We start from the raw sequence: 24,903 nt of genomic DNA on the forward strand, positions 1-24,903 counted from the left end.
GCATTTAATTTTTAATTTTTAATTCTATACAAAATCTTTTTTGTATGTTTATTTACAATTATTTTATATATATTCCTCTATTTGAATTAGAATTATGTCAAGGTACTATATATTTGTTGATATTGTATGAAAGGTAGAGAGTTATATGAATTTCACTTTTTTATGATTAATTAACCGTAATGATTACTTTTAGATATTGGAATTGATTGGAAAACTTGTAGCATGCAAAAGAAATAATGATTGTTTTTAGATATTGTCAAATATTAAAGACATAAGGCATGCTAATATGAGTTGATGATGAAAAAAGACAATTGAAGGCATGAAAATCGGATTAAAATATTTGTTTAAACTTGGACATGAAATTAATTTTGGTAGACATCGATTTTCTTATTATGATAGTAGTTATTATAATAGTAGATCAATTATTTCTTAAAAAATATTAATAATTGCAAATATTAAAAAAGAAGACTAATTATTATCACCTAAAACTACATATTCCCAATTACATTTTCTTCAAACTTCTAATTAAAAAGACTATTAATTATTACCACCTACAACTAAAACCTACTACAACTAAAATCTAGCTCTATTGGGTCCTTTATTGCGATAAAATAAAATAAAATTATTTAATATTTTATTAAATAAATTAGGATTGGAAAACAAAAAAAAGTTAATCGTGTGAATTTTTTTAGCCATAAATAACTTTTAGAGATATTATTATTATTATATATTAATTTTAAAAATATTATTATTACTATGATTAATAATTTGGGACTGTTAACTCAACATAATATTTTTATTAGGTTGATTAATGTATAATTGTTATTAGTAAGCTCTTAATGTTGATTATTATGAAAATTTAATGAAAAATGAGACTGTTCTCCCATCGAACCAGCTCCACTTTTTTTTTTGTTAATGTCCTTGATGCAGTCAAATTTTCTACTCTTTGTCACTGAAAAAAATACATTAATAAATAAAAGGCAAGTAAACCAAACGCATAGGTTGGTGTGAATCATAAATCTACTATAAATCGAAACAAAAATTTGATGAATGAATAGAGTGAGAATTCAAAAGGTTAATTTTCTGTTTCCAATATGTTAATTTCTTTAACCGAGAAAAACTGTTGGAAGTATAATAGGGTTTGGGAAAAGACTTTAGATCAAATATGATTATATATGATTAATATATAATGCATTTAAGACTTGTTAGCTACAATTAACATTGAGAATCAAAATAATTAAATTGGAAAAAGAAACGAAGCATGCTTGAATTATTTGAAACATAAATATTTGGCACGTAAAGAGTCACATAATAAAAATGGTAATAATTTAATTGGAAGCTTATACAGTATGCTTGTCTAATTTATACTACATAGTTTATTCGTTATCATTTGAAACTGTAATTAATGATGGTTAAGAAAAATTAAAGATGAATTCTTATTAGCATTAAAATTGTGTTTTTCATGAAAAACAAAGAAAGTAAATTTAATGCATTTTATAATTATTTGTGTGTAGTTAATTTTTAATTTAGATTGAAATAAATAAATTGAAAAATCATATTTAATTTATGAATTAAATCAAATCCTAATCCTTTTTTAACTCTCCATTGAACTTCAGTGAATCATATATTTAATTTATTGGAATTTAAGATGGTCCTCCGAACCATGAAGACACTTTATTTTTAGTGAAATTTTTATATGAGAAAATCATAGTCAAACTCTCCCGTGAAATCTTATCCTTCCTTTTGAAATTTTACGTGAGAAAATTGCAATCCCAATTTTAAACTCTCCCGTGAAATTCATGTACCCATTTTTTTTCAATTAAATATATTAAAAGTTTTTTTTAAAGAATTAAATATGAGGATGTACACTACTTATATATAATATTTTTATAAATAGTAAATAAATATATAATAGTTGATATCTTGGCCTTTTGTTTTAAATATAAAAAAGAAATAAATTTGTGTCTTTCATAAAAAAAATTGTTTATTCATCAATCATAATTTTCTCATGTTTTTTAATAAAAACAAATATATGTATCAACTTTTAGAATAAATGTTAACATCTTATCATAAATAAATGCTAACATTTTTTCATGTCAATTTTATTTTTATTTGTATCATGTAATAATAATATATATAATTTTTTATCAGGTATATGATATTTTTGTTTAAAAAATTTATAAAAGAAATCATACTTAATTGATTGAAACAATTTTTATAGAAGCAAATTATTGTTGCCTATAAAATTGACACTCTAAATCAAAAACAAATTTGAAAATCAAAATAAAATTGAATTAATTAATTTAATGTTTTATTAATAAGTATTTATATGAATTACATATATAAGAAAATTAAAAAAAATATGGATTATACCATATTATATTTTGGTTATATTGATTAATATAATTTAATAATTATATAATATAGCAGTTCAAACCTATTACTTTGCATCTTTTAACATGATTTTTTACTAATATAAATTTATGAGAGGTAATGTAAGAATATTCCAATTATTTTAAGATAATTTAGATCAAATATTAAATAAATATTTTTTATCTATTAGTTTGAAATCAAAATTAATCATCAGAAATTCTTATTAGAAGGAGTTAAGTATTTTTTTTCTTGTATTAAGTCATAATATTAAATATAATTATTTTCTTTTAATTTATGATATTTTTTAAAAATAAATTTATAAAAAATCATACTTAATTTATTAAATCCATTTTTATAGGACCAAAATGATCTTGTGAATTTTGTGTATTCACCTATTGTTATTGTCCATGTTTTTGTAAAATATTCATTTATAAAAAATTATTGCCTTCCGATTTCTTATTATCATTGAATAAATATTTTTCTTATTATCATTCAATTAATATTTTCATATTATCATTCAATTATTGTCTTTTATTCATATTCTCATTAAGATTTTGTAGATTAATGTCATTATTGATATAGACCCTAAAAATTGTTTAGAGATTAATGAGATAATTAGGGTATGAAAAATGACCTTAAATCGGCTATTGATTTTCTTATATAGATAGTAGATAATTTGATGGCCTTATATATTAAAAATTAATATATATATATATATATATATATATATATATATATATATATATATATATATATATATATATATATATATATATATATATATATATATATATATATATATATATATATATATATATATATATATATATATATATATATATATAATAACACCCTAAATTTTTAAAGCAATATTTAGAAGATAATACTCATTCTATACTCATATAATATAACAAATTTTTTAATAAAAATAAAAAATAAATAAAATATATCTCTCTCTCTCAATGGAATGCTCTGTAATTAAACTTTTCCACTTTCTATTTCTCATATTTTTTTTTCTTTTTCAAAAAAAAATAAAGTAAGAGTAATGTAGAAAAATGAAAAGTTAAGAGTTTAGAAAAAAAAGTGGGAAATTTAAAACCTTTCACTTTATTTATTAAAAAAAACTAAATCTTAATAATTAAAACTAACGACTCTTAATTAACAATAATAATTAATAAAAATAATCCTAATTATTTTTATATTGAATTTTTCAAAAAGTAAGAAATGACATTTCACCATTTAATTAAAAATTAAAGAAAAATAAATAAAAGAAGTAACCATGAGGAAGGAAAGAGAATGTAGTGATGTAAATTTTGTGTGCAGCAACGTAAAAATTACTTTTTATCTCCAAAAACACTTATAAAAAGTGCTTATTTCAATCCAAAATCATTTATTCTTTCTCTGATTTATATCTTCTCTATTGTAATAAAATCAAGTAAACACCATACTCTCTTTCTTATCTCATTAAATCAACTCCACGTTTCTTTGTGGTCATTAATGTCCTTGATCCACTCTTTGTCACTGCAAAAAAAAATACATCAATGAATTAAAGGTAAGGAAACTGAATGCAGATGATGGTGCAAATCACAAATCTATTATAAAGCAAAACAAAAATTTGACTTCACATATCTGAATTTAAAATCCTGAAACAAACAAAAATTATATTAGAGAATCAGAAATTAAAATTGAAAATCAAATTCGTAGATATGCAGAATAGTAAGATCTGAAGTTAAGCAGAGCAACTGAATGATGGCAGAGCAGTGAATGAGGAGCAAAGGAAGAGAATAAAAAATTGAGAATGCAAAGAATGAAGAAGGTGGAAATAAATAATAGAGAATGAAAGAAGAAAAGGTGATGCAAAGAGATAGATTGAGGGACTCATACAATGGTTCAACAATTCCCAATACACTAAACCGTAAAAGCAATAAAAATATTGTTGTGTATGGAATAAAGCAAATGGGTTTAGGGTTGAAGGAGAGATTGAACTTGTGACTGAGAGATGCATTATGTAGTTATTATAGGGAGGCAAACGAAATTGAATGGGAGGAATGGAAAAGGGTATGCAAATTTGAAATTATGCAGACTTCACTTGGCTCTATGTCTGCATGACCCAATGAAAATGCACCGATGCAATAAAAAAGCGTGTTCCAATAAAAAGATTTGCATTAAATTAGTTGTTGGAATGCAATGATTATTAGTTGTGTAATTACTCTCAGGGGTATGTAAAACCATCTTAAATTGATTGTGATTAGGGTAATTAAGGGAATTTGGTGGTAATTGATTTTTATATATTAAAGTAGATATCATTTTATGTTTATTTTGCCTGAAATAGGGTTTGCTTCCACCGTCAATGAAGTATTCCTACATTCACCCCTTGTTTTTTCCTTCATTGATTTTCAGGGTTAACAGACCAATCAAAGCTCAAAACCTTCGGTAACCCTAAACCCGTTCTCCTTTAAATTCTCTGATATTATTACTTGTGTTTAACCTTCTATTGGGTTATTTTACTGCTTTTTCCATGGCTATATATTTTGTAACTGCTTCTGGGTTGTATTGTGTGGCCTTGAAGGCACTTAAACTGTTATGCTTTATATTGTAACTGCGTGGTTAGTAATTCTAGGGAGTGCAATTCTGAACAGAATTAGAATAACTAATTTACAAGATAATATATCTAATCAACCACGTGATTGTGCACCCACACACCTTTTATGGTAACCCCTTTGTTTGCTTGTTGCCTGTTGCCTTGTTGCCTTCTCAGTACTGAATAGTCAAGTCCCTCGGATATGAGGACGCCTCAGCAAATGTTGCCCTCAGTTCATTCTCATCACTAAAGATCATACGTCCCTACGATGCTGCCTTCGATTATATGATCTCGTCCCTCGAGGTTGCCTACAAATATGGTGTGATAGTCCCTTTCGATTGCTGAGGTGTCCTCTTTGGTTGCCTAATAATGACTATTCTTATCCTTCCCTTAGACTACCTGCCCTCTCTATGGCAGGGACAGTCTTGTGGCAAATGATAATTTCGACGACCCTTCAACCTCCAAATAAAAGGACTTCCTACCCTCCTATGGTATGGATAGCCCTGAAAGGCTAAATTTTTTTTATAATTTTAAGGTAATTACCTCCTAAGACTATGTACAATGGTTACATTATTCAACACCCTACTTTTTCACTTTTTATCTTCCACATCATCTTCTCTCTCTTCCACCTAATAATTCAACACCTATTCAATTTTTTTTCACTACAATGGTTTTGTTTAATAAAATTCAACACCCTACCCCACATCATATTCTTATTTTCTTTTAAAGTTTTGTTTTTATGATTATATATTAATATCTATTATCAATTAAAATTAAATTAAAATAATTAATATTTAAACTTTTTTTTTTTAAATTTAATAATTTATTTATTTTTTCTACAAGGATGTTAAAAGGGTTATTGTTGGGATCCATTTCACTACAAGGATGTTTAGAGCTACAAACAATGATTTTTTTAAGGCTAAATAGAAAAAAAATTGAGAGAAAAAAGTGAATTTTTTTTTTATGAGTCCAAATCAAATGAACCAAGTCTCTATTTATAGAGGAAAAAAAATAATGAATTTTGATAAAAATAAAAATAAATAAAAAATTTATTTACTATGAAATAATTAATTTTAAATGATTAAAAGAAAATAAAATCTAAATAATCACAACAACCAATAAAATTGTGTAAAGTGTTGCATGTGGCCCCACTTTTTTCTCATTCAACATGTTGAATCTTTTCAACACCAATTAATCCACATCACATTAAACACCTCATTCAACAAACCATTGTAGACATTCAACTATTGAATAATTTTTTCAACACCCCCATTGTGAATGGTCTAATTGCTTGCTCTGGTTTAAATTCTTTTTACCCTTTTTTATCAAAAACCTTCAAAAGGGCTACGCTTACCTACAAGCTAAAGTCTTATTTCATTTCTAAACTTTTGAAAACTAAAAGAGCTAAGCAATTAAGAGCCCATGGAAAACCATGGATGCAAAGGGTGCCTTACACTTTCCCTTTGTATAAATTACCCCCCGAACTCAAATTTTCTTTTAAAGGTTTTTTATGTTCTTTTAGCCTTTCTTTAATTTGGATAAAATAAAAGTCGGTGGCGACTCTTGCTTACCGCGACATTTCTTTAAAGTCAGTTCACCGTATTACAGAACTGGCGACTCTGTTGGGGATTTTTCGAATAAAAGATGGGTTACCTTAAAAGCTTAGGATTCACTTAAATGTTTTTAATTGTTTGATTTGTTTGCTTTATTTTTAAAGGCTGTTTTGGGTATTATGCTATGTGAAAGATCCTACACCCGGATCTAGTGTACCTTAGGTATGTGGCAATAGACCAAGGAGGCTGTACAACATGTATCGTTATGGTTGAATTGGTGGCCACCGTTAGTGCGACGCTTTGGTTTGTCCTGATGGCCCTTGAATCTGATCGAGGAGACGTTTGGCTACCACGTGGTGTCATAAGCACTAATTCGCCCTTAGAACCTCAGTTGAACTTGACTTTGGCTTATAAAAAGTAGCGAGATAGCTGGCTTTGGATTCCTGACCGAAGCCGGTTGATCCTTGATGCTACACTCATTGAGATTGGACTCTAGGGATTTCAGGGACCAAGAAATTTATCTTTGTTCTGTTTTGTAGGACATGGCTTTTGCTACTAGGGATTACATACGACTCAACTTCATGGGGATACCTTCTGAGCTTAAGGAACTTGTTTTAAAGGTTCCTGGAAATTCTCAGTTTGTCGAAAGACATGGTTATCTACTCCGACTGGTCACCTCGAAATTTGAAGAAGATATGATGAGAGTCCTATGCCAATTCTTTGATCCTGAGCACCATTGCTTCACATTCCCAGATTACCAATTGGTACCTACTTTGGAGGAGTTCTCGGATTTACTTAGTATACCCATCCCTGATCAGTTGCCTTTCACCGGTTTGGAGGATACTCCGTAACCCGAGACTATTGCTGCTGCATTACACCTTAGGAGATCAGACATTACTTCCAACTGGGACACCAAGAATGGGGTTGAAGGTCTCTCGGCCAAGTTCCTATTTGGGAAAGCTCGACAATTCTTGAAAGCTATGAGTTACCATGCCTTTGAAGATATTCTAGCTTTATTAATATACAGTTTGGTGTTGTTTCCTAATCCCGATCAGTTCATTGATGTGCATGCCGTCAAGATCTTTTTGACTCACAATCCGGTACCTACGTTGCTCGGAGATATCCTACACTCTCTTCACACTCGTGTCATGAAGAAGCGAGGAACCCTCATGTGTTGCACACCTCTGCTAGCTAGGTGGTTTATTTCGCACCTTCCTCGTTCAGTGTTAAGAAATGATCAAAAGATGCAATGGTCGCGAAGGATTATGTCACTTTCTCATTTAGATATCCGTTGGCATGTCATATCTCAGGAGTATGTCACTATTATTGACCATTGTGGGAAATTCCCTAATGTGCCACTCCTTGGCATTAGAGGGGGAATCACCTACAATCCTTCATTAGCCCTACGACATATATCATTTTATCCTTAGGTACCCATATCTTTTTGGGTCCTTTGGTGTTAGTGTGCCTAAAGTTCTGTTTGAACTTAGGTTTAGCATAAGAGTTATCAGAATAGGATGTATATTTTATGTCATGAGTGTGACCAAAATTAAATTGTGCGTGCAAGGGTTTATATGTAATGTTCATTTCATCAACCGATTTAGGTTGATATGGTTCTTTTCCCTTAGGCGTGTCATAACCAATTTCTGTTCTATTATTTCTACTTACACCATATATCATAAAAGCCATCTTGCTTCTGTTTATACTTTTAGCAATAAATCTTTGAAAACCAGAGTCATATTCTTCCAGAATATCTTTAGGACTTGGGGCAATATCTGACTTAGAAATCTTGTGAATTTTCAATTCTTCTATGAGTTTCAGATTATTTTCTTTAAGATCAGAATTCTCTGCTTTAAGTTTCCGTGTTTCAACTACAAGATTGTTTTTAAGTTTATTGTATTTGGTTCTTAATTTACTATGGTTTTCCAGAAGTTCTGACAAGCTTTCTGCAAGCTCATCTCTAGTGAGTTCAGAAAATACCTAGCCCGTTTCTGAATCTGAGCCTGAGTCATCTTTTGTAGTAGCCATGAATGCTAGGTTTGCATGTTCATCTTCAGAGATAGATTCTTCTTCAGAAGATTCTGAATCATCCCATGTGGCCATCATACTTTTCTTCTTTTCAAATCTTTTCTTTGGCCTTTCTCTTTGCAGCTTGGGACATTCATTCTATAAGTGTCCTAGTTCTTTACATTCATAGCATAAAACACCTTTTCTGCTAGTCTTCTTGTATCCAGACGATTCTCCTTTATAATCTCGTCTTCTGAAGTTTCTGAACTACCTTTACTTATGCTTCTAGAGTTGGTTGACTCTTCTGGAGAGAAGAGATAGCTCATCTTCTTCTTCCGGTCCAAATTCACTCGAGCATTCTTCTTCAGCCTGAAAAGCGTTCGTTTCAAATTTTCTAATAGATTTAAGAGCAACAGTCTTACCTTTCTTTTGAGGTTCATTTCCATCTAGTTCGATCTCATGACTTCTTAATGCACTGATGAGTTCTTCAAGGGATACATCATCAAGATTCTTTGCGACTTTGAACGCTGTAATCATTGGTCCCCATCTTCTTGGTAGACTTCTGATTATTTTCTTGACATGATCTGCTTTTGTGTATCCTTTGTTCAGAACTCTCAAGCCAGCAGTCAGAGTCTGAAATCTTGAGAACATGGCTTCAATGGACTCGTCATCTTCCATTTTGAAGGCTTCATACTTTTGGATGAGGGCCATAGCTTTTGTCTCTTTGACTTGAGCATTACCTTCATGAGTCATTTTGAGTGACTCAAACATATCATGTGTTGTATACCTGTTTGTGATTTTCTCGTATTCTGCATGTGAGATAGCACTTAGCAGGATAGTTCTAGCTTTGTGATGACTTTTGAACTCTTTCTTTTGTTTATCAGTCATGTTTTTCCTATCTATCTTTTTACCCGCATCTTCAGGATGATTGTAGCCATCTACCAGAATATCCCATAGGTCAGGATCTTGTCCTAGAAAGAAACTTTCTAGTCTATCTTTCCAATATTCAAAATTTTCTCCATCAAACACAGGAGGTCTTGTATAACCATTGTTGTTTAATTCATTTGCCATAGTGTTTTCCTTCTGGATCTTTTTTTGACACTGTTAAGTGTTTGCACCCAGAACCAAGTGCTCTGATACCAATTGAAGGGTATGAAAACACTTAGAAGGGGGGTTGAATAAGTGGTTTCTTTTTGCAATATAAAAATAGCACAGTATTTTTATCTTGGTTTGTTATAACTCAACTACTCCAGTCCACCCGTCAAGGTGATTTCGCCTCTTTCTGTCGAGGACTTAATCCACTAATTATAACAATCCACGGAGGCAACAACCAACGTCTTCTTGAGAATCTTAACCACAACTTGGTTACTCAAGGAATACAATCTTTAACTTCTTGAGAATCCTAACCACAACTTGGTTACTCAAGAAACAATTACAAACAAAATTTCTAACAACTGATCTTAAATGCTTCTTAATCTAAGTTGTATCACAACTATGATTTTTCACTAAGTTTAGTACAATGAAGATGAACTTAAACTGATACTGTGAACAATAATATTTTCTTTCAGTATAAGTGTTCAAATATGAAATATTTTCTTTGAGCGTGCTTGCTTGTATCTTGCGTGTGTTGTCTATATCATGTATGAGCTATGTTTTTCTTTTTCAAATGATCTTCTATTTATAATGATTTGAAGATTTCGTCCAATGCTGGATAATAGGCTAGCTTTAGCCTTTCATGTTTGCGTGTTATCTTGGATAAACTTGCTTTCCATGCTTCTTGAGAATTGTTACTAAATCTGCTTTTAGCCGTTAATAATCATTATGTCTCTAACGGTAATCTTTCTTCTGTCAGAGTATTTTATCTTGTATTTCTTCAAGAAAACTTCTTTCTGACTTTGCAGAAATAACGTCTATCAGAAGTATGCTTCCATGGTTGGTGCTTTAAGAAGTTTCTTCATTAGAACTTCTTTAGACTTCAACATGACTTTCTTTATATTGTTCATTCCAGCATTGTATGTTGTTCAAGTTCTGATGGTACTTGTTTTGCTTAAACTTCAGCATATGTTAGAACTTCTTCTGAAATAAGAGATATATAATTAGAGTATCATATTTACTTATACAATTTTTTTAATTGTTATCATCAAAACACTAAGATAAGATTAGAACTAAACTATGTTCCAATAACTAGTGTGTCTTAAAGGTTGTTGTTAGCCCATGCAATTGTAATCAGTTTGGCTATAGTGAATTAAGTCCTCGTTTGAGAGAGGCGAAATCACCTTGGCGGGTGGACTGGATTAGCTTGATATTTTTCAAGTGAACTAGTATAAATATATCTTGTTCTTTCCTCCATGTAATCTATTGTTATTATCAAGAGTGAAGTCTTTGTTGTTCTTAGAGAGGGGGATTATTTTTCATAAAAAGATTTGTTTGTTAAAAACCCTATTCAACCCCCCTTTCTAGTGTTTTTCACACCTTCAATTGGCATCAGAGCTCTAGTTCTAAGTGATAAAGAGTTTGAATCTTTATCAAGCACTCAACATTGTTCAATACCAATCCATACTGTGTGAAAAACAATGGCTACCCCCACAGGTACTCCTACCAACAATGTCATTATTGATAATAGGGATAGAGATCAGTATAGGGATAAACCTCCTATGTTTTATGGAGAAAAGTTTGACTATTGGAATGATAGAATTGAAACGTATTTCATGGCATTTGACTTTGATCTTTGGGATCTGGTAGTTGATGGCTACAGATATCTAGTAGATGAAAATGGTGTCAAGATTGCAAAAAGTGAAATGAAGGATGATCAAAAGAAAGCTTACAAGAATCATTTTAAAGCTAGGTCTATTATGTTATCTGCTATAGACTGCATTAAAGGTGTAAAAGAATCTCAACATTACAACTCTGGAAGAACTTATAAATTCTATAAGAAGTCATGAAATAAAGCTTGAGGAAGATGAGCCTCTAAAGAAAAGAAAATTTGTTGCTTTGAAATCCCAAAGTAAGTCTAAAAGGAATAAAGCTTTTCGAGCTGAAAAAGAAGATTTTGATGATGAAGACGAATTATCTCTACTATCCAAAAGAATTAACCTACTTTAGAAGCAAAGACACATGAAGTTCAAAGGCTACAAAAAACCAGATGGGCATTCTGAGTCAACATCTGGGTAGAAGAAATTTGGAGCTGAAAGAGAGGTTATTTGCTTCAAATGCAAATAGCCTAGCCATTTCAAGAACGAGTGTCCTAGACTCAACAAATAAAGGCCAAAGAAGAAAACTTTCAAATATAAGAAGAAAGGTCTAATGACAACGTGGGATGACTCTGACTCTTCAGATAATGAATTTGAAGAAATGCAAGAAAACATGGCATTGATGGCAAAGGTATAAGCAAATAACTCCGAGTCGGAACAAGAATATGACTATAAAGAGGTATTTTCTATTTTATCTCATTCTGAACTTGAAACATCCTTAGCTGAGATTCTTGAAAAGAATCAGAATCTTCTGAGAATATGCAAGTCTTGAAAAATATTCTTGTAACTTAATCTAAAGTACATAATGAGTTGATGAAAGAAAACATAACTTTAAAAGAAAAACTTAATTGCTTTGAAAATGAAAACTCTGCTCTTAAAATCAAGAGTGATTTGTTACAAAGAAATTCTCAATAATGCTCGTATGAATTCAGAATGTGCTTCAAAGAAGTATGAAACTTCTTTTCTAAAATTTCTAGTAGCCAAGTCAAAACAAAAATTCTTGTACTTGGACTCTGGATGCTCACGACACATGACGGGAAGAAGGAATATGTTCCAAAGCCTGGAAAGTCTATGGTTTTAGAGGAAATCAAAAAGTAAAAATCATTGGCTCTGAAACTATTGGTAATGGTTATATATCATTTATCTCTAATTTTATGTTAGTTGAAGGATTAATGTATAATCTCTTCTCCACAAGTCAATTAAGTGTGGTTATGATATTATCCTCAATCAAGAGTCCTGTAAAGTAGTTAGTCAAAAGGACGGCTCTTAACAAACAACTTTGAGCTCTGGACACCAAGCACACTCTGAACCAATGATGAATACAAGTAAAGTAGTCCTGTAAAGTAGTTAGTCAAGATGTGTTTACAAGTAAATCTGCACCTGAAAGAATCGAGTTATATCATGAAAGGATCTTATCCAGAATGACTCGGAATCAAGACTCTAAAGTCTCAACATTCTCTAAGCTCTGAAGGAACTTTGATCAAGCTTAAACAAAGTTTATCAGAAGCCTCCGACTCAAGAAGTTAACTAAAGAGAGAAAGTGACTTTGAATTCTAATAAACCTTCAGCAATTTACATTCACAAGCCTTTGACTCAAGATGTCATCAATGAAGGTAGATAGTATGGAAATATTGTAACATTACAAAATCATTATGCTTTACGCTACTCTGCAAAAAGGACAATGCATCAGTACCAACTTTTTCAATACGTCTCACGATCATTCCTCTCACTGTTGCTGGCGCCACTCTACTACTGTGCATCAAACATCTTCTTGCAGTTATAATTTTTGAAATTCCAACTTCACACTCCAACGGATATATTCATCATCTATATAAAGAAGATATTGAAGCAATGGAAAAAAAGAACCACAACGTACATATACAAAGAGAAGAAAAATCAAGAGAGAATCACTGAGAACATAAAGTTGAGAAACTACACAAAGAATAAAGTCGTCGTTATCTTGAAAGCTTTATAACATTCATTCTTTGTAAATCTTGTTGTATTGAAATTGTGTGCATTAATTTTTTAAGAAGCATTTTGTAAACATTAACCCTTGTAATTTTGACCAGTTGGTTAAATTCCTCGAGTGACTAAGGGTTTAGTCAGAATACTTGAGAAGTCATTGACATATTGTCTTTGAGTTGATTTCCTTGAGGGACTAAGATATAGTTAGAATCTTTGAGAATACATTGATGGGTAATTTTTATGGGTGTAATCAAAGTTTTTGATTAGTGGATTACGTCCTTGTTGATAAGGCGAAATCACCTTGGTGGATGGACTGGAGGTAGCCTAATTATCAACGAACCAGGATAAAATAATTGTGTTCTTTATAATAGTTAGCTTTATGCTCTTTGTCTTTGGGTTAAAAAAATTTTATATATAGAAACCCAATTCAAACCCCCTATTTTTAGTGTTTCTTTGAACATTCAAGTTTGTCCATCTTGTTGCCATCCAAATCGCGCATCTTCTTCCAATGGGGGAGGAAGTCTAATTTTCCTCCCTAAATTAGAAGAAGATATAATTCTAAATCAACGGAACATTTTGATTCTCACATGAAATAATGAAATTCCAGCAATACTTTTCTTCATGACAAATTTTCTAAGTGGTCATTGCTAATAAAATAATGACTTAGTTACTTAACTATTTTCTATAAACCTCAATTAGTCTTACCTTTACTTGAAATGTCATATTATATTTGTAAATGAGTAAAATTCCTTCACTATTTAAATGACATTTTCACCCTTAACCTCATATTTACGAAATACATGAATCTTAATGATATTTTTAAGCTGTGATATTATATTAACTTTTTTCTTAGATTAATAACTAATTACTTTGAATAAACGAAATAATATTTACAATAATATTTAAATTTATTTTTTATTTTTATAATATTTTAGTGAAAATAAATGGAATATTAAGTTTTGTAAAAGATTCTTGTCTCTTTAATAATGTCAATGGACATATCCACAAGCCAATAGATAATTTAAAAACACTCACCATAAATCAACTATATTTCTCTGCACCTAAAGGTTTTCTATATAACCAAGTATTGAATGTATTGTTATTACACTACCAACACAAATAACAAAAGGAAAAACAAAGGAGAAGAAGAAGAATAAGTGAAATATGGGTTTCACTGAGAAGCAAGAAGCTTTAGTTAATAGTTCATGGGAATTATTTAAACAAAATCCTGGTTATAGTGTTTTGTTCTACACCATGTAAGCTTTATATCATTTGAGTGTTTGTGGCTTGTATTCTTTGTTTTTGTTTTTTGTTTTAAAAGAAGTGGTGTAAGCTAACAAGAATAATTTTGGTTGATTTAATCAAAATAGTATATTGAAAAAAGCACCTGCAGCAAAAGGAATGTTCTCATTTCTTAAGGATTCGGCTGGAGTAGTGGATAGTCCTAAACTTCAAGCCCATGCTGAAAAAGTTTTTGGAATGGTGAGTGTAATTCATCTACAATTAAATTTTGTTTCATTTTTTAGTTCGACTCTTAAAATACGCAACTGCTAAATATTATTTTAAATAACAATCATTATATTCCAAATGTTTCATTCCACTTTTGATGTAATATTTAATAAAATTACAAAATTTTGATCGTCCATGTTCATGTCATGTAAATTAGATTTACAATGAATATCTAAAGTTATATCATACTCTTTATTTTAATTTAAATTTTACCCATATGATCTTACATATAGCCAATAATTTATACCATATTCAAAAGTTAATGTGACCAAAGAAGGTCTTTCAAGCATTATACTTCTTTGACTGTGTTATCTTGTGAAACTATAACTTAAATTGGATGAAATAAATCTTAAGATATTTATTCCTTTTAAATTACAGGTCCACGACTCAGCTGTTCAACTTCGAGCATCAGGAGAAGTCGTTTTAGGAGATGCAACATTGGGTGCCATTCACATTCAGAAGGGAGTTGTTGATCCTCATTTTGTGGTACGTAATATAATTAAAAAAAAATTAATGGATGCATTCTTAAATTTGTATTGACGTCACTTATTCTCAAATTCAATAACACATCAATATATAATTATCTAAAATTAATTTTAAATGATAAAATTATGTCATATAAATATAAATATAATTGGGCTCATGTATATTGGGTAGTTAGTAAGGTGAGAAAATAATAGTTGATATTGTAACCAGCCATAATATATTATGATTGTGTATATACTACCAATCATTGATTTATTATTAACAATTGATATCACTCCCTTTTTTTATCATATTGCTATCTATCGCTTTACTCTGTAAAGTGATTTGTTAATTTTAAAAGAGCATTCTCCATTTAAATAAACTCATTGGATGTAGCTAAAAACATTACAAAAGAATTATGGATTATTGCTATGAAGTTGTTTTATTTTCACTTCCTATTGTTTATTCCATTTTGAAAATATCATTAAGATTAAAAATGAGTATTTTTTTAAAACAAACATTAATATTTAAAAATATATTTATTTCCAATAAAATAATATATTTCATTTTATACATTATTATGTCAAGTTAACTAATAAGGAGGCAAAGAAAGGAAAATAATATTATAAGAATATTAATAATTATATATTTCTATTTTGCAACTCACCTATTTCCAACTTTCTAAAACGCTAACCTAAATTTAATGCTCTTGGTGCCTTGCAGGTGGTTAAAGAAGCTTTGCTAGAAACCCTGAAAGAAGCATCAGGAGAAAAATGGAGCGAAGAATTGAGTACTGCTTGGGAAGTGGCCTATGATGGATTAGCATCTGCAATTAAGAAGGCGATGAGTTAATCTTGTGATGATTTATATTTATAAATAAATTTAATAAATAAGACGTGTATTACTAAATCTTGTTAATCAAGTTTATATAATAAATATTGTTGAAACTACAACATTAGAATCTCCGTGGCATATTAGTTGTGATTAATTTTTTTGTTTGTTATTGTACTTCTGATGCTTTTAGGGTTAATGATCCAGTCTAGAATATTTTAGATTAGTTTTGGAACATTTTTTAAAGAAAAAGAGTAACGTGTTTCTCACAATCTTGTGTTATTTCTCACTGTGAGAGCATATGCTCATAATGCGAGCTAGCTGATTTGGGAACTAAATATCATTTCAAATTTTTTAACCCGACACATGTTTGTGAAACCATGTTTAAAGACTCGCATATTATGACATGAATTGAAAAGTATTGGGAAAACCCAAGTCCCACATTGGTTAAAGATAATGCCCACATGATTTATATAGAGTGACACCCATCACCTTACAATTCGGTTTTTGTATGAATGTGTTAGGCCGAAACTCTATCATGGTATCACAAGCCTATCGATTCGGGACACCCAATATTTATATGCGAAATAAGCCCAATAGTGCTAAGCGCAAGGGGAGTAATCGAAAAACTAAGTCCCAAATATCAATAATTCGGGCCACCCACCATTTATATCCACGAACCAAGCCCAATGGTGTTGGGCGTGATGGGGTGTACTTGGAAAAACCCAAGTCCCACATTGGTTAAAGATAGAGCCCACAAATGGTTTATATAGAGTGACACCCCTCACCTTACAAGTCGATTTCATAAGGATGAGTTAGGCCGAAAGAAACTATTTGGGATGCAGAGGTAGAAGTTACAGACTTGTCAATAGATTTATCTAGATTATCATCTAACTCGGGGTGATTTGATGTAAATGACCCATCAACCTTGTGCCAGCAATCAACCATTATGTAACCATATTCTCAACATAGCTGACATGCAGATCTTGTCCCAGGTGAGAAGTGACCTCTACCACACCCACGACCTCAAGACATATAACCTTGACTTCTAGTCTGCACCATATTATCACACACATCAACTGTTTGATCGTTTGTGAGCACTATATTAGTAGTTGCTATAGCAAGTTCCTACTTCAACTTGTCAAGCCATGCTTCTTGGACATAGAGTAGAGCCTCTACATCATACAATGTTACTTATGATGGTTTTAGGGTTAACGATTGAGTCTAGAAAATTTTAGATTAGTTTTGGAACATTTTTAAATGAGAAAGATTAATGTAATTATCACAATCATGTGTTGTTTCTCATCGTGAGAGCATCTACTCATATTGCGATCTAGTTGATTTGGGAACTAAATATTATTCCAAAATTTTAAACCCAACACATTTTTAGGAAACCATGTTGAAAGTCTCACATATTGTAATGTAACTATCAAAATGAAAGTTTAAATCTGTGGCATATTTAAAGTCTGGTTAGAAGTTTGGTTCCTTTTCAAATCCTTTTTACATAAGTTTTGAGAGAAGTATTAGAAACCCATAATTCTCTTAATCAAAGAATAACATCCTTCAACTCTTTTTAGTCCCTTTTTAAAATCATCTATTTTTCGCACAAAGAAAAATTCTATTAATATGAAATTCCATTTGATCCCAATCCCATGATTATTTCCTTAAGGTATTTTTTTTAAGATTTCAACTCTATAAGTTTGTTCCTAAGATTACATAAATTGAAAGGTGGGAAATCAAGCAAGAAAGCAATAATTCATTATGTTGAGTATAATTATTCTATAACCAAGATAGTGAGTGTAAATTTTTAGTTGAGTCATGTGTATAACCAAGGTAGTGAGTGAAATTCATTAGGTGTAGTATAATTCTTCTATAACCAAGCATCTTTTAATATAAAGAAGAAATTATATACATAGGAAATCACAATCGAGAACACTAACCTATTTATCAATAAATCTCTACTAAAATGAAATTTAACAAACATAGTATTGAAAAGTAAGTAGAAAGAAATATAAGAATGACACCATAATTTATACTGGTTTAACCCTTTCATCTTTCCTTAGGTCCTATTCTAGTCTTGGTGGTAAAACCATAAGAAATGTATTCCACTATGTTTTTTTAGGTTGTAAATAAGCTTTGTTACAATACTTTTTTTACAAAAATTCTCTAAGACCACAACTTCAGTCAATATTGAACTTGGATGTTCTTAACCACCCAATCTCTTAGATCTTGAATCCTCACTTCTTTCCTTTAGCTTTTAGATACACATATTGTATATTTTACCAAAATCTAGTTTTGACTAAGAAGGTCCTTCAAAATCCTTTAGAATTCTCTTTGAAGAAATTTCACGTACTTAGGAGGAGAAGAACCTTTCTAATTTTTCTTTGGGATTATTTAAAATTCTCTTTGAAGAAACTTTCCATATTTAGGAGGAGAAAAATATATTTTTTGTTGAGTTTTAATTCTAAATAATTCTATCAAGTATTTTGAATTATTCTATCATTTTTTACAACAAGTTATATTACCAAAACTCTTAATTATGACACCAATTATGATTTTTAAGAAACACTTACCTTCACTCGATAAGTAACATCTTTTTCAAGCAACTTTTTTTTTTGCTTTAAGTTATCTAAAAAAACTGAAACTTATATTTTCAACATTATTGAAGAATTTGAATGTTACTCGTAATTTACCTGTTTTATCTTGATGATTTGACATGAAATTGTGTTTTGCTGTGAGGCTTACATAAAATAAGGCATTGTATGTACGGTTTCTGACATTGTCAATTTATGTTTGAAATTTCCTTTCTTTCTAACTTTAATAGATATTGAATTTATTCATGGAACACATTCCAAAGTTGATCCTTTAAAGATAATAAAATTCAATAGGTAGGAATCAACAAAAGGAATATTATGGACCAAATTCACTTAGAAAAAGAGTTCTGATAGTTTTCAAGTTGTTTAAACAGGGGTTTGAAGTTGTATACAGGAACACTTATTTAAAATGTTTAGGTGGATTATTCTTTTTTTAAAATTATAGTCTTTACACAACAGTTTAACCGTTGCTTAAAGTGAATGGCAAATAATATAAAACCGTTGCCTAAAACATATTTTGCAAAAAGTACGTTGGTGTGTAGAAAGATTAAGCAATCACCTTAGGCAACGGTTCCTCTCTGTTGGCCAATAGCTTTAGGTAACGCTTTATAACCGTTGTCTAAAGTCTATTTTAAAAAATTAAATCAGCGGAACACTTTAAATAAGTGTTCTGGTATGCAACTTCAAACCCCACTTTAATCACCTTTAAAACTACCAGAACACTTTAACTAAGTGTTTCGGTATGCAACTTGAAAATTTTGACTACCGGAACTCTTTATCCAAGTGTTCTGGTAAATTAGAAGTAATTTTTTTTATCGAAATACTTTGAAAAAACATTCCGGTTTATATATTTTTGGGTGTTCCTGAAGCTTTTCTGAAATATGAGGAAAAAGTGAAATTTTTTAAAATATGAACTATTTATACAAGGGTATTTCGGTTCAATTTTTGTGTATGTAGGGGTATGGGTATAGTTGTTGTAATATTCTAATTTTTTTCATTAAGAGATTAATGATATGAATTTCATTTAGTTGAGATGGAACCAAGTGGCATTATGGTAAATAAAGTTTAGTTGGGGGATACTTTAGTCTTTGCACTCTATCTAAGTCTTAAGGATTGTTTGATTTTGGAACAATTCTGATTTTTAGAAGCCAAAAACAGAATTGTGGAGAGTAGAAGAGGAAGAAACGTGAAACAAGAAGGAAGGAGAGGAAGACCCATTGCCAACTTCAACTTTCAGCCTTGCATGCACCTTTGATCCATCAACCTTCATCATCCACTTCTGATTTTCAGAGCTTCTTCCTCAGCTTAATCAGGTGAGTCTCATAGATAGAGACTTTGGGGAAACTTTTGGGGTTTATGTCAATGTGAGGGATTAAGGGTTTGAGAGTATGTATTCTATAATCCTTATTCATGCATGTTTAAGACTCTATTCTAGTAGTAATTCGTGTATGTACATTTACCATGTCTTATTGCTCCATCAAGAATGATTGCATGTAAGATTTTGGGGTTTGGGGACCCCAAACGCGTTATGCATTTTTGCTGATTTTGCAGAGTTCGCTGCAGCGAACTTTCATTCGCTGTAGCGAATGATTCGCTGTAGCGAACTGTGTAGCGAATAAACCTGGGAGTTGAATTGATTTATTCGCTGTAGCGAACCTTCCTTCGCTGTAGCGAATTGGGGCTTCGCTGGAGTTCGCTGTAGCGAACTGACCTGGGTTTGAAGAAGTTTAGCTTCTGTTTGAGTTCGCTGTAGCGAACAGAAGTTCGCTGTAGCGAACTAGTCTGATGCACAATTGATATTTCTCCCATTTGAGTGCAGTTTCGTTTTGTATCGGAATCGAAGGCCTCTTATGACTTGTATGGCATTCTAATATGTGTTTTAATTATATAAGACCATGATATGACTAAAATCCCTTGGATATGCTTGTATGTGTGAAATACAAATTGTGTGGATTATATTGTGGCATTATTATTTTTATGATTTCGTTTGTTCCGGTTGAACATTCGTATGTGATTGCCTGTGTAATGGCTTATACCGTGCTGTGTGATCTCGGTGTTTTGTGTATGCTTGAATCGGAGTAAGCTTAAGCTACTAGGTGGTAAGTCCTGTTTATGGACTTAGTTCCATCATTACCGTTGCGATGTGCTTGTGAGGGCCTACGGGGCGTATCCCACTCGACGTTAACTCATCTGCGTTCTCGGTATGTTTTGCACACCTGAGCTACCATTGCAATATGCTTGTGAGGGCCTACGGGGCGTATCCCACTCGATGTTAACATATCGGCATGCTTGGTATGGTGGAGAAGTAATGCCACGTAGGTAATATTACTTCCGATTCACCTCTAGTGATGCCACGTAGGCAAGATCACTAGGCTTTCGCCCGGTGGGCTCGTATTGTCAAGATGGCGTAATTGCACTCGATGTTAACTCATCTGCGTATGGACAGTGATGGGGTCGGACGCCATTTAGGCAATGTCACGGCTGTAACTCATCTCGGATGATTTCCATTTAGGAGGGGTATCCGATTAGTCTTGCGATGTGCTTGTGCAAGTCTCTTGATGCGATGTACGGGTGTAACCCACCGAGGGTGTGGTTTGGCAGCCTAGGTAGACAGGCAGATTTTACTCCTGGATTCCTCGTACATGGGTACGGGTCTGTATACTTGTTTGTGATGGCGTTGAGCCTGTTGTTGTTGATGCCTTCTTGGATAGTTATGGGACTTCCATTGATGGTGTATCCTTGTTTGTACTTGTACCTAGCCGTGAGGCAACCCGGATTCTCGATGAATTCGTTGATTGCATGTTCCCTGTAGAACTGAGTGAACCCGTAAGATAGGGAGACTCACTGAGATTTAGTAATCTCACCCCATTCCAATTATTCTTTTTACAGGTGGTTCGAGGCAGGATCGAGGCAAGGGTAAGATGACTTAGCTTCGAGTTGATGTTTCTTGGCGATGTGTTCTATCGTAGTTTATGATCTTTTGTATCTCCATCTTTTGTACTATGGATATGTATTTGTACCAGTTGGAACTCATGTATTTTGGCCATGACAGTTTGGGCTTTTATACTTGTACTTATACATTATCTATTCCGCTGCTTATGTTTATGATTTTCGAGTACCATTTTAATACCATATACGTATATCCTAGGCAATGTATGTATGGGGTGTTACAGTTGGTATCAGAGCAGGTCGATTCTCGGCTTTGCCACGAAACATCATAAGACAGCATAATTCTGCCTCATATGTGTAGTGTCGGCATGATTCCTTATGTCTTACTTATGGCATTAATCCTGATCAACTTGATTCCGTGTGTAGGACAAACAGGAAGATGGCTGAACAGCGCAGAGGTCCCGGAAGGCCCGGGACGAGGAATGTGGAGACTGAGCCTGGAACTGAGAATGCGGGTGTGCCTTGGGTGCAGTTAATGCAACAGATGCAACAGCAGAATCAGATGATGATGCAGATGATGCAAGGCATGCAAGGGCAACAACCAACCGCTCCTGCTCCTACTCCTCAAGCTACAGCAGGGCCTGATTTTCGCGCCTTCTTTCGGATGGATCCGCCAGAGTTCTTGGGTGGCTTAGATCCTGTGATTGCTCATGATTGGTTGTACGGCATGGGGATGATATTTCAGGCCATTCAGTGCACAGAAGAAGAGAAGGTGATTTTTGCTGCTCAGAAAATGAAGGGGCCAGCAGGTAGATGGTGGAATACGGAGTCTACGTATTTCACTAACCGAGGGATTCCAAAGGATTGGCAACATTTCAAGACAGCTTTCTTGGAGAAATACTATCCCAACAGTGTGCGTGCTTTGAAGGAGCGTGAGTTTCAGTCCTTCAAACAAGGCAACATGTCGGTGTCTGAATATGCTGAGAAGTTTGAGGACATGGCTGCCTATTCCAGACAAGCAGCTTATGCACCAGATGAGTTGTGGAAGATTGATCAGTTCCTTATGGGGCTGAATGCTGATATTGTACACAGCGTGTCTCAAAGGGAGTTTACTACCTATGCTGAGTGTTTGAGGCAATGCTATGTTGCTGAGAACACATTGAAGAGAGTCCAAGATGAAAGAGAACAGAATAAGCCGGTTCGTAGGGAACAAGGAAGGTCGGGACAGCATTTGAAACCCCGCAATTCTCCAGCTATGAAGAAACAGGTCTATGGAGATCGCTCTACTCAGCCTCCCCGATGTGGTAGATGCAAGGCAAACCACTTTGGGAATTGCAAGCCAGATCTTGTGAAATGTTACAAGTGCAATCAGTTGGGACATTTTGCAAGGGAGTGTACAGCCCCAGATGTTCCTGAAAAGACTAAAGGTCGTGTTTACACCTTGGACGCTAGGAAGGCTCAAGGAAACACCAATCTTGTTGCTGGTACGTGTTATGTCAATAATCAACCCTTGTTTGTGCTAGTTGATTGTGGGGCAACACATTCTTTTATTTCTTATCCTTGTGTGCGGAGGCTCGGTTTTGAGACGAGTCTTCTTCCTAATCCTATGATTATCTCATCGGCTACGGACGATATGGTAGAAGCTCGAGAAATTTGCAAGGAGTGTTCTATTACCTTCAATGGTCATAGATTCGTGATTGATCTCATTTGTCTACCTCTTAAGAAGATCGATGTAGTACTTGGTATGGACTGGTTGTCAGCTAACTCGGTGTACATCGGTTGTAAAGAGAAGACTATCTTCATTCCTGCTGAGGAGACTACACCAACCGATGCCATTGAACATCTTCTTGAAGGTACAGTTAACATGATCAATTACCTTTTTGCTCAAGGGAAATCTTTCCTTTTGGTTCTTACGTCGGACTCCAAAGATAAGAGGAGTATTTTGGAGATTCCGGTTGTGTGTGAATTTTCCGATGTATTTCCGGAGGATGTTACTTCTCTTCCGCCGGAGAGGGAAGTTGAATTCTCTATTGATCTTGTTCCGGGTACCGCTCCAGTTTCGATCGCCCCTTATAGGATGTCTCCTCCATAGCTAAGAGAGTTGAAGAGTCAGCTAGAAGAGTTGTTGGCGAAACACTTCATTCGTCCTAGTGTTTCTCCATGGGGAGCTCCAGTCTTGTTAGTGAAGAAGAAGGATGGTAGTATGCGTTTGTGCATCGACTATCGTCAGCTAAACAAGGTAACCATAAAGAACAAGTATCCTCTACCATGGATTGATGACCTCCTGGATCAATTGAAAGGAGCCTGTGTGTTCTCGAAGATTGACCTAAGGTCGGGATATCATCAAATTCGGGTTAAGAGTTCGGATGTATCTAAGACTGCTTTTAGAGACGAGATACGGTCATTATGAGTTCTTGGTTATGCCATTCGGGGTAACCAATGCTCCTGCTGTCTTTATGGATTACATGAACCGGGTGTTTCAACCATATTTGGATCAGTTCGTGGTAATCTTTATAGACGACATATTGATATACTCACGGACTATCGAAGAGCACATGGAGCATTTGAGGATTGTGTTGTCGGTTCTCAGAGAAAAGCAGTTGTTTGCGAAGTTTAGCAAGTGTGAGTTCTGGATGTCCGAAGTTAAGTTTCTTGGACATGTCATATCTGGCGGCGGCGTAGCTGTAGACCGTTCAAAGGTAGAAGCAGTGATAAATTGGGAACGACCCAAGAATGCAACTGAGGTCCGTAGTTTCCTAGGCTTGGCAGGTTACTATCGGAGGTTCATCATGGGATTTTCCAAGCTAGCATTACCTTTGACCAGGCTAACAAGGAAGGAAGTTTCATTCGAATGAAATTCGGAATGTGAGAAGAGTTTTCAGAAACTCAAGGAGAAACTGACTACTGCTCCAGTGTTGGTGATTCCAGATCCAAACCGATCTTACGAAGTGTTCTGTGATGCTTCTAAGAAAGGCTTGGGTGGAGTATTGATGCAAGATGGACAGGTTGTAGCTTATGCATATAGACAGTTGAGATCTCATGAAGAGAATTATCCTACTCATGACCTCGAACTCGCTGCGATTGTGTTCACGCTCAAGGTGTGGCGACATTATTTATATGGGGTTCACTTTGAGATGTTTAGTGATCACAAAAGTTTGAAGTATCTCTTTGATCAAAAGGAACTCAACATGCGTCAGAGGAGATGGATGGAGTACTTGAAGGACTTTGACTTTGATTTAAAGTACCATCCCGGTAAAGCTAATAAGGTAGCAGATGCCTTGAGTAGAAAGGAGATTAAGGTTGCAGAGCTGATGATGTTAGAATTTGGCCTTATGGAGGAGTTCAGAAATTTGGACTTACAATTTGAGTGGGCACCAACGGGTGTG

At 33.1% G+C, this 24,903-nt stretch overlaps 2 protein-coding genes across 2 annotated transcripts; both read left to right on the forward strand.

The window, feature by feature from the left end:
* Positions 1-14,324: 14,324 nt before the first annotated feature.
* LOC131629711 (leghemoglobin Lb120-34) lies at positions 14,325-16,156 on the forward strand. Its single transcript, XM_058900492.1, has 4 exons — positions 14,325-14,485; positions 14,600-14,711; positions 15,117-15,224; positions 15,927-16,156. The coding sequence occupies exons 1-4, from the start codon at positions 14,394-14,396 to the stop codon at positions 16,053-16,055; spliced, it is 441 nt and encodes a 146-aa protein (XP_058756475.1). The 5' UTR covers positions 14,325-14,393; the 3' UTR covers positions 16,056-16,156.
* Positions 16,157-22,094: 5,938 nt separating this feature from the next.
* On the forward strand, positions 22,095-23,609 carry LOC131629719 (uncharacterized). Its single transcript, XM_058900499.1, has one exon. The coding sequence runs from the start codon at positions 22,095-22,097 to the stop codon at positions 23,607-23,609; it is 1,515 nt and encodes a 504-aa protein (XP_058756482.1).
* The last annotated feature ends 1,294 nt before the right edge of the window (positions 23,610-24,903 follow it).

Source organism: Vicia villosa, unplaced genomic scaffold (genome assembly GCF_029867415.1).
Source record: "Vicia villosa cultivar HV-30 ecotype Madison, WI unplaced genomic scaffold, Vvil1.0 ctg.000600F_1_1, whole genome shotgun sequence".
In the NCBI taxonomy this organism is placed as follows: Eukaryota; Viridiplantae; Streptophyta; class Magnoliopsida; order Fabales; family Fabaceae; genus Vicia; species Vicia villosa.

Excerpts from the sequence above, each read along its gene's own strand:
- LOC131629719 (XM_058900499.1), top strand. The coding sequence starts at position 22,095 with ATGCAAGGCATGCAAGGGCAACAACCAACCGCTCCTGCTCCTACTCCT.
- LOC131629711 (XM_058900492.1), top strand. The coding sequence starts at position 14,394 with ATGGGTTTCACTGAGAAGCAAGAAGCTTTAGTTAATAGTTCATGGGAA. Across the intron at positions 14,486-14,599 it reads AGTGTTTTGTTCTACACCAT|TATATTGAAAAAAGCACCTG; the intron begins GTAAGCTTTATA and ends TAATCAAAATAG. Across the intron at positions 15,225-15,926 it reads TTGTTGATCCTCATTTTGTG|GTGGTTAAAGAAGCTTTGCT; the intron begins GTACGTAATATA and ends GGTGCCTTGCAG.